General features: G+C 35.7%; 1 protein-coding gene and 2 pseudogenes across 1 annotated transcript in view; 2 read left to right on the top strand and 1 right to left on the bottom strand.

The window, feature by feature from the left end:
- HUWE1 (HECT, UBA and WWE domain containing E3 ubiquitin protein ligase 1) overlaps positions 1 to 17870 on the top strand; it is a 1068888-nt gene that overhangs the window by 148162 nt on the left and 902856 nt on the right. The window contains exon 13 of the mRNA XM_090396304.1: positions 7167 to 7228. Coding sequence (XP_090252430.1) covers positions 7167 to 7228 — 62 coding nt within the window. The remainder of the gene's footprint in view (positions 1 to 7166; positions 7229 to 17870) is intronic.
- Positions 5296 to 5414, bottom strand: LOC150109838 (5S ribosomal RNA; annotated as a pseudogene).
- LOC150109837 (large subunit ribosomal RNA) lies at positions 16715 to 17839 on the top strand (annotated as a pseudogene).

Below are 17870 nucleotides of genomic sequence, written 5' to 3'. Positions count from 1 at the left end.
AAGGATCAACTTTTCTTTTTTCATTGTGTCTGTTGCTTTCTCTAAAGCCTCAAAAAATTCCTCCACTCCTACCTTAGTAGAACCTTCTGTGGGATCCCTTGTTTGTTCAGTATTAGTAGATACCTAATACGGTGCACCACAAAAAAGTGACAATTATACATTAGGTCAAAAGCTCTGGTCAGTTCTCCACATTCCTCTAAAGGCTATGTGGAGATCTCCTCTGAGTTATACAGCTTTGCCTCATATGCAGCCCTTGATCCTTCTACTTCTAAGATTCTTTAGTTAGTCTTTCATTAATTCTTTTGGAATATTCTCTCTCGTTTTGTATTTTCTAAAGTGTATAACTGGCAGATCTTCAAATTCAATGTTTCTATTTCTCTCTGCCCATATACTGAACTAATGTACTATAGGTTGAACAGTTTTTCATTTATGGAATTAGTTTTTTAAAAAATTCCTTTCAAATTAGATTTATTCATAAATTATGTGTAAGAGTATAAGTTAAAATTAATTCAATTAGTACAGGAAAAATGCCTAGATATAAACTCATACGGTGTTTCATGTATCTCGATTTTTGTATGATTGGACGTATTCTGCTGTTTTTCTTGAATTAAAAAATATCTCCAAGTCTTATGTCAACCACAATGCTTATCATTTGTGTCCTTAAACACGTTCACCAACACTGAATGCAAAATCACCTCTGTCAACTTAATTCAATCATTGACTATTCTCAAAACCAAAAATTTAATCTCATTGCCTTTGTTAAATGGCAGGAAAATATTCTTCCATCAGCAGGAATAATGGGCTTCCTTCCTGATACTGGATACAAGATGTTAAAGTCCTGGAAAAGAAGGAAACATGAAAGTTCATAGCAAATAAGTTGGCAGGTGACTTAAAAGAATACAGAAAGTAATGGAAGAGAGCTAGGATTGTGAAAATAGCAAAAGAAAGTCATTGCAGGCTTTGATTAGAATATAGAAACTAAATATTAGGACGGTGGGAAAATGTGTTCGAGGCTATTGAAAAAAAAAAGCTTAGAAATGGAGGAAAGTGTAAAAGGAATCAAAGATGATAAAGGTGACATGAAAACTGAAGATACTAGAAGTATGTAGTTATTGTGAAAGACTGTAAAATGAAACAGGAAGTGACAGAACCTTAGTAGTAGAAAAATTTAAAGAGGAATGCAAACAGGAGTACTTCTCGTTACTTGAGGTAGAAGTAGTCATCAAAAACTTAATGTGGAAAGGAAGCTGGAGTAGATGTTATTTAACCCGAAACTCAAATAGAGGTCTAGAAGTTCTGCAGCAGCTAGACTGCATAATTCAGAGTGTCTAGTCAGATGGTCAAATTCCAGATGATTGGAGTAGAGCTCTCATAGTTCTCATATGTAAAAAAATTGAATAAAGCCTAGAATGAGAATTACCGAGGAATTTCTTGAAGTGTTCCAGATAAGATTTATGCAAGCATCATTGAAAAGAGTTTGAAAAACACTGTGAATGAGAAACTTGGAGATGAACAAGCTGGGTTAAGGCCAAATAGAGGTTGTCAAGATCACATTTTCAGTTTATAACATAGAGTTGAGAAATCATGAGAATATGACAAGAATCTGTATTTAAGTTTTGTTGATCTGAAAAAAGGCATATGACAAGGTGCTAAGAGGAAAGCTTTTCAAAACACTACAGTTATGTGGAGTAAATGGAACATTATATAGAGCAATGCATAGTCTATATTTAGGCTGTATTCAGCAGTTACAATTGAATTCCATCCAGTGCACATTGCCAGGATTCTCTAACTAAATAGAATAACAGCTGTAACAAAAATTTGCTTGAAAATTGGCAATAAAAAGTCCAAAAGTATGAAAACAGACAGGAACATAAAACTTCATCTGTATTTTGAATAGAGAACCTATAAAACATGTAAAATATTTCACCTATTTAGGCACAGTTTTTGGTGAAGACAAAGTTCAATCTGGAAATTGACAACAGAATAAGCAAAGCTAGTATAGTGGGGAGATAGCCAAATTTATATGGAACAATAGAGAAATCAGCCAAAAAAACTAGCAGTATTATTGAATACTGCTAGTTTTGCTAGCAGTATTGAATATGACTATTATTTATTATATTATAATAAATCATTATTGAATACCAGTTTGAAGTTATGGATATGAGAGTTGATTTAGAATAAAGCACTTGATCAAAGGGTAGAGACCATATGTATGAGAGTTCTTGGAAAAATAAGGGCCTGAACAGATGGCATTAGTGATATGATCATATTAAAAATAGACATTAGGAAGGAATTTGCTCTGCATTCAAGAATGTGTGAGCAGGGCTAATCTAAGATGACATGGTCACTTAAATAGAATGAGAGAGGAAAGGGTAGTAAAACAGGTGTTTGATTTCAAGATGGCAAGATAATGACCCAGAAGAATACCAAGTTCTAGGTGAATTGATTCAGTCACAAGTATCTTGGAAGTCTGAAATGTTAGATATAAAAATACTGGTGTGATGATAACCATTAACTAATTTGGAGGGAAATTGTTGATTGAAGATCACCATCAAATTCCTGCTATGTACCCTCCAGGGGTGTACAGGATATGATAGTACTACATGAAAAATTTACATCATTACTAACTTCCTATCTACAATTTTCCTCCAGATTAGTCTGTTACTTGTCAACAGTATTATCAGATCTTATATTTCTATCGTCTAAGGCACATTGTACCGTATCAATCCATCTTTGGTCTTCCTCTGGGTCGTTTTCTTGCCAATCTGGCAGAGAACAGTTGATTTGCTAATCTTTCCTCTCCCATTCTGTTTAAATGACCATACCACCTGAGATTAGCTCTGCTAATGCATTCCTGGATGCTGACAATATCAAGTTCTTTCCTAATATCCTCGTTTTTAATATGATATTGCCATTGATTCCATCTGTTCACACCTCTAATCTTTCTCAGGATTCTCATATCTGCGTTCTCTAGTCTTTGGTCAAGTTCTTTACTTCTGACCTAGCTCTCAGATCCATAAGTTAAAACTGGTTTGAACACTGCCTTGTATACAGTTAATTTAGTGTCCCGACTAATTTCTCTCTCATTCCATATGAATTTATTCATATGGAATGAGAGAGACCTACCCAGCTTTGTTGATTCTGTTATCTATTTCCATATTTAATTTACCATCTTCACTAAAAATTGTGCTTAAGTAGCTGAAATGTTTTTTACTTGTTCCACAGGTTCTCCATTCACAACACAGTTGACATTTTCAATGATTCTGCCTATTTCATTGTCTTTGTCTTTTTAATGCTGACCTTCATACCATATCTATTACAACAGTTATTCAATTTAGTCAAAGAATCTTGCAGACTTGTAGTGGATTTATTTAGAAGTATAACACATCCGCATAAAGCAAAGAGCTGACATTAACATCTCCAATATTGATATCATGTTTAATACCACTTTCCTTCATAATGTGATCCATTGAGATAATGAATAACAGATGGGATAATGTACATCCTTGTCTCACACCAGATTTAACATTAAACCATCTTCCTGTACTTCCTTCATTCTAACTTCTGACTTACAACTCAAATAAAGACTAAGTATTGCTTGATATAATGCCCCATTGACACCATATAACTGTAGCGTATTAAAATACTTCTCTACTTGCATATATCTTACCAGGAATACTCAGTAGGGAAATACTTCTGTAATTTTCACGTTGTTTTATTTCCCTTTTTATATATGGGTACTATGAGAGCTCTACTCCAATCATCGAGAATTTGTCCCTCTGTCCAGGCGTTCAGAACTATGCAGCGCAGCCACTGCAAGACTTTTATGACCACCATACTTCAGCATTTTTGGTCGAATATCATCTACTCCTGCTGCCTTTCCACATTTCAAGCCTATGATGGCTTTTTCTACTTCAAGTATGGATATGTATTCCTGACTGTATGCCTGTTGTGTTTTTTACCACTGCTATCACTGCTTGTTTCGTTCAACAATTTCTCGAAGTAATTACTCCGTACTTCAAGGATATCTTTTTCTCGAGTTTTCATGTCACCTTTATAATCTCTAACTCCTTTTACAGAACTCTTTCCTCCATTTCTAAGCTTCAACAACCTCCAGAATATTTTGCCACTTCTTGATATTTATTATTATTATTATTGTTGTTCCGGGAAACTCCAAGGAGTCGACAGACTCATCGAGGGAGGCCCTAACATCATGTCAAGAACAACTATTTAACATTCACACAGTATCTATCATACCTTGCCTTGAACTCATTCATGGTCGTAGCACCCACAACAGACTCTGGAAGCTTATTCCACTCATTTACCACTCTCCAAGTAAAGAACCTAGCTCTAACACCCCTGTCCACCACGCTCTTGCCCAGCTTCCATTCATGACCCCTAGTCCTCCCACCACCAGTCATATTTTCAAAAATATCTTCTGGATCAATCTTATAAAAACCTTTTAGTAATTTGAATGTCTCAATCATATCACCCCTCCTTCGCCTATCATCCAATTTCTGCAACCCACAAATCTTCAACCTATTCTCATAAGGTTCATTCCACAGACCTGCTATCATCTTGGTCACTCGTCTCTGGACCCTCTCCACTTCTCCCCATCATGAAGAAACCCTGGTGCCCATAGCTGGGCACAGAAGTCCAGATGGGGTCTTATCAAGGCTCGATACAGAGGAACAACAACTTGTTCGTCTCTGCATGTTAAAGTATTTTTCATAAGCCAAGTGATTTGGTGAGCTGTTTTAGTTACTTTTGCAATGTGCCCCCTAAACTTCAACTCCCTATCCACCAACACTCCCAAATCCCTGGCCTCATCAATCTCCTGGAGTATGATTCCACCAATGCGATATACTGCTGCTATTCTTTTCATCCCAAAGTGCATAACCTTATACTTTGCCACATTAAATTGACATCCATTTTTCCTAGCCCAGTCCTCCAAACTATCCAAATCATCCTGTAAAATTTTGACATCTTGTGCACTCACAATTGCTCTACCCAACTTTGCATCATCAGCAAACAAGTGAACACTTCCTCTCAGATCCTTTCCAATATCATTGATGAACAAATTGAAAAGCAGTGGTTCAAGAACAGAGCCCTGTGGCACTCCACTAGTCACAAGACGTCTTTTAGACTCCACTCCTGAATAAACCACTCTTTGATATTTCTCCTTCAACCACCCTCTTATCCATCTCACCAACCCTATATCTATACCCATCTGCTCCAGTTTACTGATTAGGGTTCCATGTGGTATCCTATCAAAGGCCTTGGCAAAAAAAATTATGCCAACAGTACTCGGTATTCCCAGGTGGTCACCCTCCCAAGTACTAAACAAGCTCAGCGCTGCTTGACTTCGGTGATCGGACGAGAACCGGTGTACTCAACGCCATATGACCGTTGGCATTGAGTACACCGATTATTTTCTATGTTCTTTCCAAAGTCCTCCCATGACGTTTGTTTAGCTAGTTTTACACTGTTTTAGTTTTCTATCATTTGTCTCTGTATTCTCTAAGAGCACAAGCTGACTTATTTGCCAGGAACTTTTGATATGCTTTCTTTTCTTTCACTGCCTCTTTACTGTGTTACTTCAAGGTTTCTTCAAGGCTTGCCACCGAATCTCCAAGGTTTGGTTCCTGTTCTCAAACTTTTTCATTTTTTCTTCAATAATCTTTGTGTATTCACATCTGAGAGCTGCTCAACTTTTATTTGCTTTAAAACTTTCTTACATATTATTCTCTTCAGTATGAAATTCAATTTCATCCTGCTCAAGAGACTATCTAGTGATCACTTCCAATTTCAAATCTTCTGTACTTCTGGTGTCCTGCACCAGGGAAAAAAACATCACTATCAACAATAACATAGTCAGTGAGACTTTTCTTATTTTTTGCATCTTCTCTCCATGTCAATTTGTGCACATTTTTATGTTGGAACATGGTGTTAATAATAACCAGTTCATGTCCTGAACAGTAATCCAACAGGTATTTCCCATTATTATTAGCTTTGCTCTTTTCTCCAAATTTTCCCAAAATATTTTTGTATGTCTGACAATCATTTCCTACTCTGCTATTGAGATCCCCAAGGAGAAACTTTTCCTTTTTCATTGTGTGAGTTGCTTTTTCTAAAGCATCAAAAAATTCCTCCACTTCTACCTTAGTAGAACCTTCTGTGGGACCATAGGCACAAATAAGTCTCATTTTCCAGTTCCCCATCCTGATATTTGCCAACCCCACTACTTGAGACTGCCTGCCATTCAAGAAGATTAGCCTTGTATTTAGTGTTGAATACAATGACTACTCCTTCTTTTCCCTGGTTGTCTTTGCCTGAATATAACATTTTGTATTTATTGCTCAGAAAGATCTCGCCAGTTTTGGTCTTTTTTGTTTGTCACTCCTATTATGTCGATCTGGTATTTATCTAATTCCTCAGCTATCTCCATTTCTTTGCCATTCATTCTTCTTAAGTTGATGGTACCAATCTTTAACTCCGGTGATGTTGAGTCGGTGTGTTTTTTCAGATTTGTTCCAGTAGCTGACTTTTCGTTGTTCACCCTGGTTCCCTGAAAACTAGGCCCTTGTGTAACCAGGCGATGCCCCAGCCGGCATGAAATTTTGTCATGTTGTACCATCATTTTGTATTTTGGTTTAAGCCAATAAGAATACAATTAGGTCAGCTAAATCTCAAATTGCCAACCCATCCTTGTTCGTTCATTATCCATGTAGATACCCAACAGGGTGCACCACGAGAAGGTGAGGATTGGATGTTAGGTCAGAAGCCCTGTTCGTTTCTCTGCATTCCTTTAAGGGCTATGTGGAGATCTCCTTTTAGTTATACAGCTTTGACCCTTAAGCACCCCTGTAGGTGCTGTTGTAGTAGCCTGAACACACACCTCTTTGAGGATGCATATCAGGAAATTGATGAACTTCCTTCTAGTGGTCTAGCATTATGACCAGAAATGTTGCCATAAAATATATGGAACAGCTCATGTATTCACTAGCCTCATTAAGATAATTGAATTAAATGCCATAACTTAAAGGTGTCTGTTCATAATGTATTAAGTGCATAATCTGTTTGTAAATATTTTATTAAAAATAAGTCACTTATGTCATAAATAATTTTTTTATTTGAATATTTATTTTCTTTCTTTTATCTCTCAGGAAATAAAAGCAGCATCTCTTAGGACATTGACATCTGTAATTCATTTGGATAGGAATCCAAAGTAAGTATTAGCTGAATTATTTCATTGTGTAATTTTCTCTATTTTTATCCCTCCCTGTACAGCTCAAGTAGTTATTTTCTTTTAATAATATGCAGTTTGGCATTAAGTTTTATACATGCATCATACAAATTACTGCTGTTTCAAATATAGAGTACCATAATCGATATTTTGCGTTACATCATCAAGATTTGTTTTCTTGTGAAATCCTATGACACATTAATATTATCATGAATGCCCTTATATTTAGATAATCCAGCAAATCATTTCTAGAGACCAAGCATGGAATTTTTTCAAGCCACTTTGGATGTGTGTAATAAGCAGTGACATTCATCTATCACTTTTGCCATTCCCAATTATTTGTGTTACTTTATATCACTTGAAATATAAAACCTACTTGATGTTTGTATTTAATGTTGGAGTACATTTAAGGAGGGAGGGAAAAAAGCACAAAGATGATGAATACACCTAATAAAAAAAAACTTTATTTATTAGCTTATCAATACCTTTCAGAATAAAACTGGAGGAAATGAACATAAGTGGTCAAAGTACTATATAAAAAAAGTCTCCACTTCAGTTTATTCCATTCATTTATCTTGTAACCAAATAACTTGGCTCGGTAGAAATCTCACTAATGATGTTGGGTAGGTATCCTGTCCACAGTTTGCTATCATCAGCAGATCTCTGATATGTAACCTAAAGGTGTATACAGAATACAGTGATAGTATTACATGAAAAGTTTACAATATTATTAACTACCTGTTGACAATTCTCCTCCAAATCTATTGTAATAAATAATATAATAGATCAACAGATAATTATTTGTCAAATCTTATTTTGATCCTTACCATACTAGCTATGCTGATTTTATTTTTTATATACATATTTTGTCTGCTGTCATCTAAAAGTTGCATGTATTTTTTGAAGTTTGTCTGTATTGTAGAAGAAATACTTATTGTATTTGTATGAGATGGGCAAGTCACCTTCACATCATAAGCCCACATAATGGTTCTTTGCATCATGATGGAATTTGAACTCAGATTTTTCTTTTGAGAGAATAACATTACTGCTTAGGGTATGTCAAATCTGTACCAGAATTGGAAAATATGAATTCATATTGAAATTCCAACTGCAGATTTTGATTGATTGACTGACTAGCCAACATCAACAGCAAAAGGCAGCAATATTTAATTATAATGGGATGTTTATTCTTCTAACAGCTCTTTGATTATCAGCAACACTCGAAGACTATCTGGCACTTTAAATTGAGCACATATTATCTATAATGGTTCTTATAGACATGTTTTAACATTGCATACACATGTCCAGTGCTACTCAATGCTGTTGCAACAACTTATACAAAAAATTTGGTATTTATTTATTTTTTAAATTGATCTGGATGAGGAAAACTTGTTTAAAAACAAGTAAGGAAATTATGACAGGTAGCCATAACAATTGTGTATCCTGTTAGCTACATATAGATCATTATTTTTTAATGTGTTCATTAGTATATAACATTTGAATCTAAGCAAGTTTTGGTCATTGAAAAGGTTATTTTGGTCATTTCTCATATGTATTGTAAACATAATCTTTTTATCATTAAAATGATGTATTCAAAAAAAAAAAAAAAAAAAAAAAAAATTCAAAAGCAGTTTTGAATACATTCCATGAAGCCAAGGAAGAATTGCTATCATTTTAAATAATTTTTCAAGAAAATAAGATCTGTCACCCATCTATCGATTGTGCATAATATGTTCTTAAAACTGATTACTCAATTTGAAATAGTTATTTCTAACTGTATTTCCATTTATTTTTCCAATTACAAGATTTCTCATCATATCTGTGTCAGTTTTAAATTTCCAAATAATTCCACGAAAAGGGAGCAAGTTGTTGATTAAAGAGACTTTCTGAGGACTGAACAGACCACCATGTGTTTCAAGGAGTTCCTAAGTACTCCTTGAAACAAATGACCAATGAAAGAACTCTACTTGGAGGAAATATGTAGCTCAAAAGTCAGCACGTTTATGATACCTGTTTTTTTATTTATGTTCTACAGAGAGAGAATTTTGTTGTTGTGCATAATTTTGCAAATTCAGATTTGTTAGAAACCAAAATCTGAGTGATTTGACATTAATATAGATTCATCATCATTCAAATTCTTAGTACATGCTTTTAAACGGTGTATAGCGCATTATGATAATGCTACATGATTAAGTTTGCATTATTGCATTTGACTTTCTTTATAGCAAATACTATAGTAAATTCTCAGCCTAACAAACTGCTGAAAAGTCCCAACCAGTCATAGGTCCAATGCTATGCCAAAGGGCATTCACTATAGTAGGCTGTCCATTATAGCATACTGTTTCTGTTGTCCCTAAAAGTAGTGAAGGGTAATGTGTACTAGCTTTCTATCAGATTATTTCTTTCACATTAATAGGTTACTTGTCAGGACTCAAATAGTATGAGATTTTACATTTTGTAAGATATTGCTAACAGCATTGACTTAGATCCACACCTTTTTTGATCTGTTTTACCACTATTTTGGCATTATACCAGGCACTATCCTGTAGCTAACCACTTGACCGACCAGCCAGCCAGCCTGGTTGGCCAAGTAGTAAATGCATGCTCTCTAATCAACAGGTCGGGGATTTGAATACTGCTTGGGGCAAAAAGTTTCATTGTCTTTAGGTGGAAGATGAATTTTGCCTAGTCTGAGATCACTTCCTTGCTTATTGGAGGCCTAAAGTGGCTGAAAAAGTTCCCTGTTTGGTCTCTACAGCAGGGTTCTAGACAATGCAAAAAAAATTACAAAAAATTTATACATAAAATTGACATAAATGGAGGGAAAAAATCATTGACCACCCTCAGTACAAATGTACTATAGGTTTAGTAATAACCTTTTGTGAGCGGTAACCACATAAAAAAAATTATATACCTCTGTTGCTAACTTTCCTACTCGAAGTTTAAGACCATTCCACTTCTGATTAGTGTATTTAGGCTTAAGTGCTAGTTAACACTCACTATGGTTTAATAGAATGAAGACAGTACAGTATTGAATTAATGGTTAAATGAATCCATTATTTGCAGCAACATAATCAGTGAAGTTATGCTCCTATATTTGCCAAATGAGTAATTTCATTTGCTAGTAAATTTATCTGTTTGTATGTGTAACCATTTCACTGGAGTGAATAAGTAAGTTTCTGTAGTTTAGCAGTTCTGTAGAAAGCTTCTGGTCTTGAGACATGTTTTTAGATAAATGACAAGTTTAATAATTAGTTCATCATCATCATCAAATTCCTGCCATGTACCCTCAAGGGGTGTACAGGATATGATAGTACTACATGAAAAAAATTACATCATTATTAATTTCCTATCTACAATTTTCCTCCAAATCAGTCTGTTACTTGTCAACACTCCAATATTATCAGCTGTTATATTTCTATCGTCTAAAGCACTTTGTACTGTATCAATCCACCTATATCTTGGTCTTCCTCTCGGTCGTTTTCCTGCCAACCTGGCAGAGAACACTTGTTTTGCTAATCTTTCTTCGCCCATTCTGTTTAAGTGACCATACCACCTGAGATTAACTCTGCTAACGCATTCCTGGATGCTGACAATGTCAAGTTCTTTCCTAATATCCTCGTTTTTAATATGATACTGCCATTGATGCCATCTGTTAACGCCTATAATCTTTCTCAGGACTCTATCTGAAGTCTCTAGTCTTTGATCAAGTGTTTTATTTCTGACCCAGCTCTCAGATCCATAAGTTAAAACTGGTTTGAACAATGTCTTGTATACAGCTAATTTAGTGTTCAGACTAATTTCTCTCTTATTCCATATGAATTTATTCAACTGCCTTCCCACCATACCAGCTTTGCTGATTCTGTTGTCTATTTCTATATTTAATTTACCATCTTCAGTAAAAATCGTGCCTAAATAGCTCAAATGTTTTACTTGTTCCACAGGTTCTCCATTCACAACACAGTTGACATTTTCAATGATTCTGACTATTTTCATTGTCTTTGTCTTTTTATTGCTGACCTTCATACCATATCTATTACAAGAGCTATTCAATTTAGTCAGAGAATCTTGCGACTTGTAGCGGATTTATTTAGAAGTATAACATCGTCTGCATAAAGCAAAGAGCTGACATTAACATCTCCAATTTCGATATCATGTTTAATACCACTTTCCTTCATAATGCAATCCATATAGATAATGAATAACAGAGGGGATAATGTACATCCTTGTCTCACACCAGATTTAACATTAAACCATCTTCCTGTACTTCCTTCAATTCTAACTGCTGACTTACAACTCAAATAAAGACTAAGTATTGCTTGATATAATGTTAGGACAGGCCATAGGATACACCGATGAATCCTATGTATCCTATCCATAGGATACACCGGGGCATAAGGCTGATCACCTTATCCTGTAAACGGAGTAAGGTCCGATGATCAATGAACCCTCGACACCGCAAGGTAAAAGAGGGTATAAGGAAGATGATGATGATGATATAATGTTCCATTGACACCATATAACTGCAGCGTATTGAATAGCTTCTCTCTTGGCACCTTGTCATATGCCTTTTCCAGATCGACAAAACTTAAATACAGATCTTTGTTATATTCCCATGCTTTCTCGACTATTTGTCGTAAAGTGAGGATCTGATCCTGACAGCCTCTATTTGACCTGAATCCAGCTTGTTCTTCACCAAGCTTTTCTTCCACAATTCTTCTCAACCGTTTCTCAAGTATACTTGCATAGATCTTGCCAGGAACACTCAGTAGGGAAATACCTCTGTAATTCTCACATGCAGTTTTATTTCCCTTTTTATATATGGGTACTATGAGAGCTCTATTCCAATCATCAGGAATTCGTCCCTCTGTCCAGGCTTTCTGAACTATGCAGTGCAGCCACTGTAAAACTCTTATACCACCATACTTCAGCATTTCTGGTCGAATATCATCTACTCCTGCTGCCTTTCCACATTTCAAGCCTTTGATGGCTTTTTCTACGTCAAGTATGGATATGTATTCCTGACTGCATGCCTGGTCAGTGTTTTTTACCACTGTGCTGTCATCACGGCTTGTTTCATTTAGCAGTTTTTCAAAGTAATTACTCCATACTTCAAGGATATCTTTTTCTCCCGTTTTCATGTCACCTTTATCATCTCTAATTCCTTTTATAGCACTCTTTCCTCCATTCTTAAGCTTCTTCAACAACCTCCAGAATATTTTGCCACCTTCTTGATATTTATTTTCTATATTCTTGCCAAAGTCCTCCCATGACTTTTGTTTAGCTAGTTTTACACACTGTTTAGCTTTCTTACATTTGTCTCTGTATTCTGTAAGAGTAAAAGCTGACTTATTTGCCAGGAACTTTTGATATGCTTTCTTCTTTTCCTTCACTGCCTCTTTAACTTCCTGTGTCCACCAGGGAGTTCTGATTTTTTTATCTTTGCACACAACCTCACCACATGCCTCTCTGGCAGAATCAATGTTTTCTTCAGAGTTTGCCAATGAATCTCCAAGGTTTGATTCCTGTTCTCAAACTCTTTCATTTTTCCTTCAATAATCTTTGTGTATTTTAGTCTTACAGCTCACATCTGAGAGCTGGTCAACTTTTATTCGCTTTAAAACTTTCTTACATGTTATTCTTTTCTATATGAAATTCAATTTTATCCTCCTCAAGACTAAATAGTGATCACTTCCAATTTCAAATCCTCTGTACACTCTGGTGTCCTGCACCAGGGAGAAAACATCACTATCAACAATAACATAATCAATGAGACTTATCTTATTCCTAGCCTCTTCTCTCCATGTGAATTTGTACACATTTTTATGTTGGAACATGGTGTTAGTAATAACCAGTCCATGTCTTGAGCAGAAAACCAACAGATATTTGCCATTATTATTAGCTTTGCTCTTTTCTCCAAATTTTCCCAAAATATTTTTGTATGTCTCACAATCATTTCCTACTCTGCTATTTAGATCCCCAACAAGGACCAACTTTTCCTTTTTCATTGTGTCAGTTGCTTTTTCTAAAGCCTCAAAAAATTCCTCCACTTCTACCTTAGTAGAACCTTCTGTGGGACCATAGGCACAAATAAGTCTCATTGTCCAGTTCCCCATTCTCATATTTGCCCACATTATTCTACTTGAGACTGCCTGCCATTCAAGAAGATTAACCTTGTATTTTGTGTTGAATACTATGGCTACTCCTTCATTTCCTTGATTGTCATTGCCTGAATATAAAATTTTGTATTTATTGCTCAGAAAGATCTCACCAGTTTTGGTCTTTTTTGTTTGTCACCCCTATTATGTCGATCTGGTACTTATCTAATTCCTCAGCTGGCTCCATTTCTTTGCCATTCAGGCTTCTTACGTTGATAGTACCGATCTGTAACTCTGGTGATGTTGAGTTGGGGTTTATTTTCGGATTTAATATAGAAAATATAAATATATATAGAAATCTGAAAATAATAATTAGTTAAACAAGTATAAACCTGTCGCTAAACTACTTGATGACCTGTAGTAGTTGCAGGGGATGTCAAGTCTGATTAATGCTGGCATCTTTTTTTTTTTTTCCATAGTCTTTTACGTTCAGACATGCAGATCTTCCCAACCTTCCCTTCTTACCTATATAACAAATGCCATAAGAGTAATGAATCTCATAAGAAATTGATTTTTTCATGGGATAATGAGGAAGTTTTGGTGGATGTAAGACTTTGGAGATTTTATTTAATAACACAAAAAAAAAAAAAAAGTCACTTTGATAATGTCCTCATGGAGCCACTTTGTAACCTTCTTGATATAAGATTGTGTGAATGCAGTCTTAGAGGAGTTGTAGGAGGAGGATTAAGAACTTTGTTTATTGTCTTGACTTTATAGTCATTGGGAGAGAGGGTAGTGTAGTTCTTCATTCCTATTGATATATTAGACATAGTGTATGCTCCATCTTGTAATGTTTTAATCATGCCTATTTTTTTTTTTTTTTGTAATGGATGATGGTGTGAAGCAGCCATAAAAATCTTCCGCTTATCGTAAGTTTTCTGTATGACGAAAAGGATGTATAATTAATTGTTAATAGACTTTTGTTGTTTAAAACGTTTGGGTATCAGTACCTCTGATGCAAGTTGTTTTTTTTCTTCTTTTTTTTTCTTCTTTTTTTATTTCAACAAGGATATCAAGGAATAGTTTTTTTGTGATCTTCCAGTTGAAGAGTGAATTTTATATTGCGATTATTTATAGTGATTTTATAAAGATAGTCTTTGAAATGAACTGTCATCCATTGTTCCTGACCATATATTGAAAATACCATCAATGTAACATAACCAAGTTTTTTGTGATAGTTTTTAATAGCATTCATTTTGAAAATTTCCAGACACAGACTATTCAAACACTGTATAGAAAACATTTCTTTCATATTTCAAACAAATATTGGGAGAAAAAAAAGACATGCCATGGGTTTTGTCTGATCTCCAGCCTTGGCCAACTTCTTTATGGAAAATTTCATAACCTCAGAGATGATAATCTCAATTTCAGCATTTCACAAGAGAGAATTTTGTTAACTAAATGTAATTAACCTATTAACAATAAATTACATATTAGATGTTTTTGATAACTTCACAACTGTAACATATAATTGATAAACCAGAATACAAATTGCAAATTTATTACTGTATGTGTGTTGAAACATTGCCAATTGTTTCGATCACTTTCTGTGGCATCACACATGTTGTTATGTTAACATCTTAGGTCCGTGGCAGTTAAATGTTTGATAAAAGCAGACCATGCTTGATGTAAAATTAAGCCTTGATTTTTATTGCATTTTGTAGAGATCCTAAGCATTTATGAGGCTTCTTTAAATTTTTTTTGTAAAACGGTTACAATCACCATATGGCATTTTTGTTTGTTGCCAAAATACTTGATGGCCAGTAGTGGTTGTGTGGAATGCCAGGACTGATTTATGCTCTCTTCTTTTTTTAATGTATTTTACATGTTCAGATATTTGGATCTCTCCTGACCTTCCTGTCTGGCCTACATAACAAATGCTACAAGAGCAATGAATCTCATAGATGTGTGGCTTTTTCATGGGATGATGTGGAGGTTTTGGTAGATGTTGGAATCTTTACATTTTTTGTAAAGGTAAAGTCACTTTTACGTTATACTCACAGAGCAGCACAGCCACTTTGTGGCATTCTTGATGTAAGCCAATCACGTTGCCTTACATCAATCTTGTTTAAGTGAGGGAGTTGTAGGAGAGGTAATAAGAATTTTTCAGATGATCTTGGGTTCAAACCGATGGTCTGCTTTCATCAAAAATATAACTGTCACAGACTTAGGATATAACACACATGATACCACAGAACATTATAACAACTAGCAACGTTCCTAGACACAAACAGAAACGAATTTGTCATTTGTATTCTGGTTTATCAATTGTATGTTACAGTTTTGAAGTTATCAAAAACATATGTATAATTAATTGTTAATAGACTTTTGTTGTTTAAAACGTTTGGGTATCAGTACCTCTGATGCAAGTTGTATGATTTATGAAACTTGTCAGGTTTTCATTGCTTATTTTTTATTACTCTTTAATTAGATAAAAATGTAGTCTCAATAGGGTGGTGTGGGCAAATTTCAGAATGGAGAACTGGACAATGAGGCTTATTTGTGACTGTGATCCCACAGAAGGTTTTACTAAAGTAGAAGAGTGAAGGAATTTTTTGAGTCATTAGAGAAAGCAACTGACACAATGAAAAAAGAAAAGTTGGTCCTTGTTGGGAATCTAATTAGCAGTAGAAAATGATTGTCAGACATACAAAAACATTTTGGGAAAATTTGGAGAAAAGAGCAAAGCTACTAATAATAGCAAATACCAGTTGTATTCTGATCAGGACAGACTGGTTATTGCTAACAAAATGTTCCAACATAAAAATGTGCACAAATTCACACGGAGAGAAGAGGCAAGGAATATGAACTCTATGTTATTGTTGATAGTGATGTTTTCTCACTGGTGCAGGACACCAGAGTGTACAGAGGATTTGAAATTGGAAGCGATCAGTATTTAGTCTTGAGCAGGATAAAATTGAATTTCATATTGAAAAGAAAAATGTGTAAGAAAGTTTTGAAGCGAATAAAAGTTGAGCAGCTCTCAGACGTGAACTGTTGTAGAACTGTTTGAATGTAAAATACACAAACATTATTCAAGAAAAAAATTAGAGCTAAACACTGTAAAACTCTAAACAAAAGTCATAGGAAGACTTTGTTAAGAACATGGAAAATAAATATCAAGTAGGTGGCAAGATATTCTGGACATTGTTGAAGAAGCTTAGAAATGGAGAAAAGAGCACTGTAAAAGGAATTAGAGATGATAAGGTGACATAAAACTGGAGAAAAAGATATCCTTGATGTATGGTGTCATTACTTTGAAAAATTGCTAAATGAAACAATCAGTGACAGCACAGTTCTATAAAAACACACTGAATAGGCACAATCAGGAATACTGATGATGTACTCTGCTTGGGCAGATCGAAGGCAGAAGAAACTGGTGGTGGTCCGCAATGGTTCTGATGTGCAAATCAATAGTCAAACTTGGGTATAGGGGCAAAAGACTAATTGAACCATCCAGTAGCTGGTTCTCTCCAAAGTTTCGTTCAGGATGGCTGGCGCTCAAGGGAATCAGTCTCACTCCATAAAGTAAACGATTAGAGGCCTTGGGGCTGAAACAACCTAAACCTAGTCTTAAACTTTAAATGGGTGTGATAAGTCCGGCTTGCTTGACTCGAAGCCCAGACAAAAGGATAAGTGTCCAGTGGGCCACTTTGGTAAGCAGAACTGGCACTGTGGATGAACCGAACCACAGGTTATGATGTGTGATGCGAGACACTCATGAATGCCCCATGAAAGGTGTTGGTTACTATAGACAGCAGGATGGTGGCCGTGAAAGTTATAATCCACTGAGAGGTGTGTGTGTGTGTGTGTGTGTGTGTGTGTGACAACTAACCTCATAAAGCAACTAGCCCTGAAAATGGATGGCCATTGCCACAGATAAGCTTGACTCTTATGCATCAGTAAGTAGGAGTGTCGCAGCGGCATGTGTGGAATGTGCCAGGCATAAGCCCACCTTTATCTGCCATTGGTGCAGATCTTAGTTGTAGTAGTCAATACTCGAAGGTCTGAGGTGGAGAATGGATGTGAACAGCAGTTGAACATGGGTCAGTTGGTCCTAAGGGATAGGAGAAATCCATTTCAAAGCAGGACATTACGAGAAAAAAAAGCTGGTCACATTGGTAGACTGAAAGGGAATCCGGTTAATATTCCCGAATCCAGACACAGAGATTGGCCCCTCTGGAGCCAAGTGCAGTAATGCATCCAAACTAGAAGTTGACAGGAGTCCCGGGGAGAGTTGTCTTTTCTTTGTAAGGGTTTGGCTCCCTGGAATTGGTTCATCTGAAGGATAGGGATGCTCTTCCCATAGAGCACTGTGCCTCCTGTGGTGTCCAGAGATTCCTGTCGGCCCATGAAAAGCTGAGGGGGAGGGTGTGATTTTCAAGACACTGTACCCATGCCTACAGCAGGTCTCCAAAGTGAACAGCCTCTAGTCAATAGAGTAAGGGAAGTCACATGGGACCTGG

Source organism: Typopeltis vanoorti, chromosome 1 (assembly GCF_054136105.1).
Source record: "Typopeltis vanoorti isolate ZY-2024b chromosome 1, IOZ_Tvanoo_1.0, whole genome shotgun sequence".
Classification (NCBI taxonomy): Eukaryota; Metazoa; Arthropoda; class Arachnida; order Uropygi; family Thelyphonidae; genus Typopeltis; species Typopeltis vanoorti.
The sequence above is the reverse complement of the archived record's forward strand: the minus strand, read 5'-3'. Positions and strand labels throughout refer to the sequence as shown.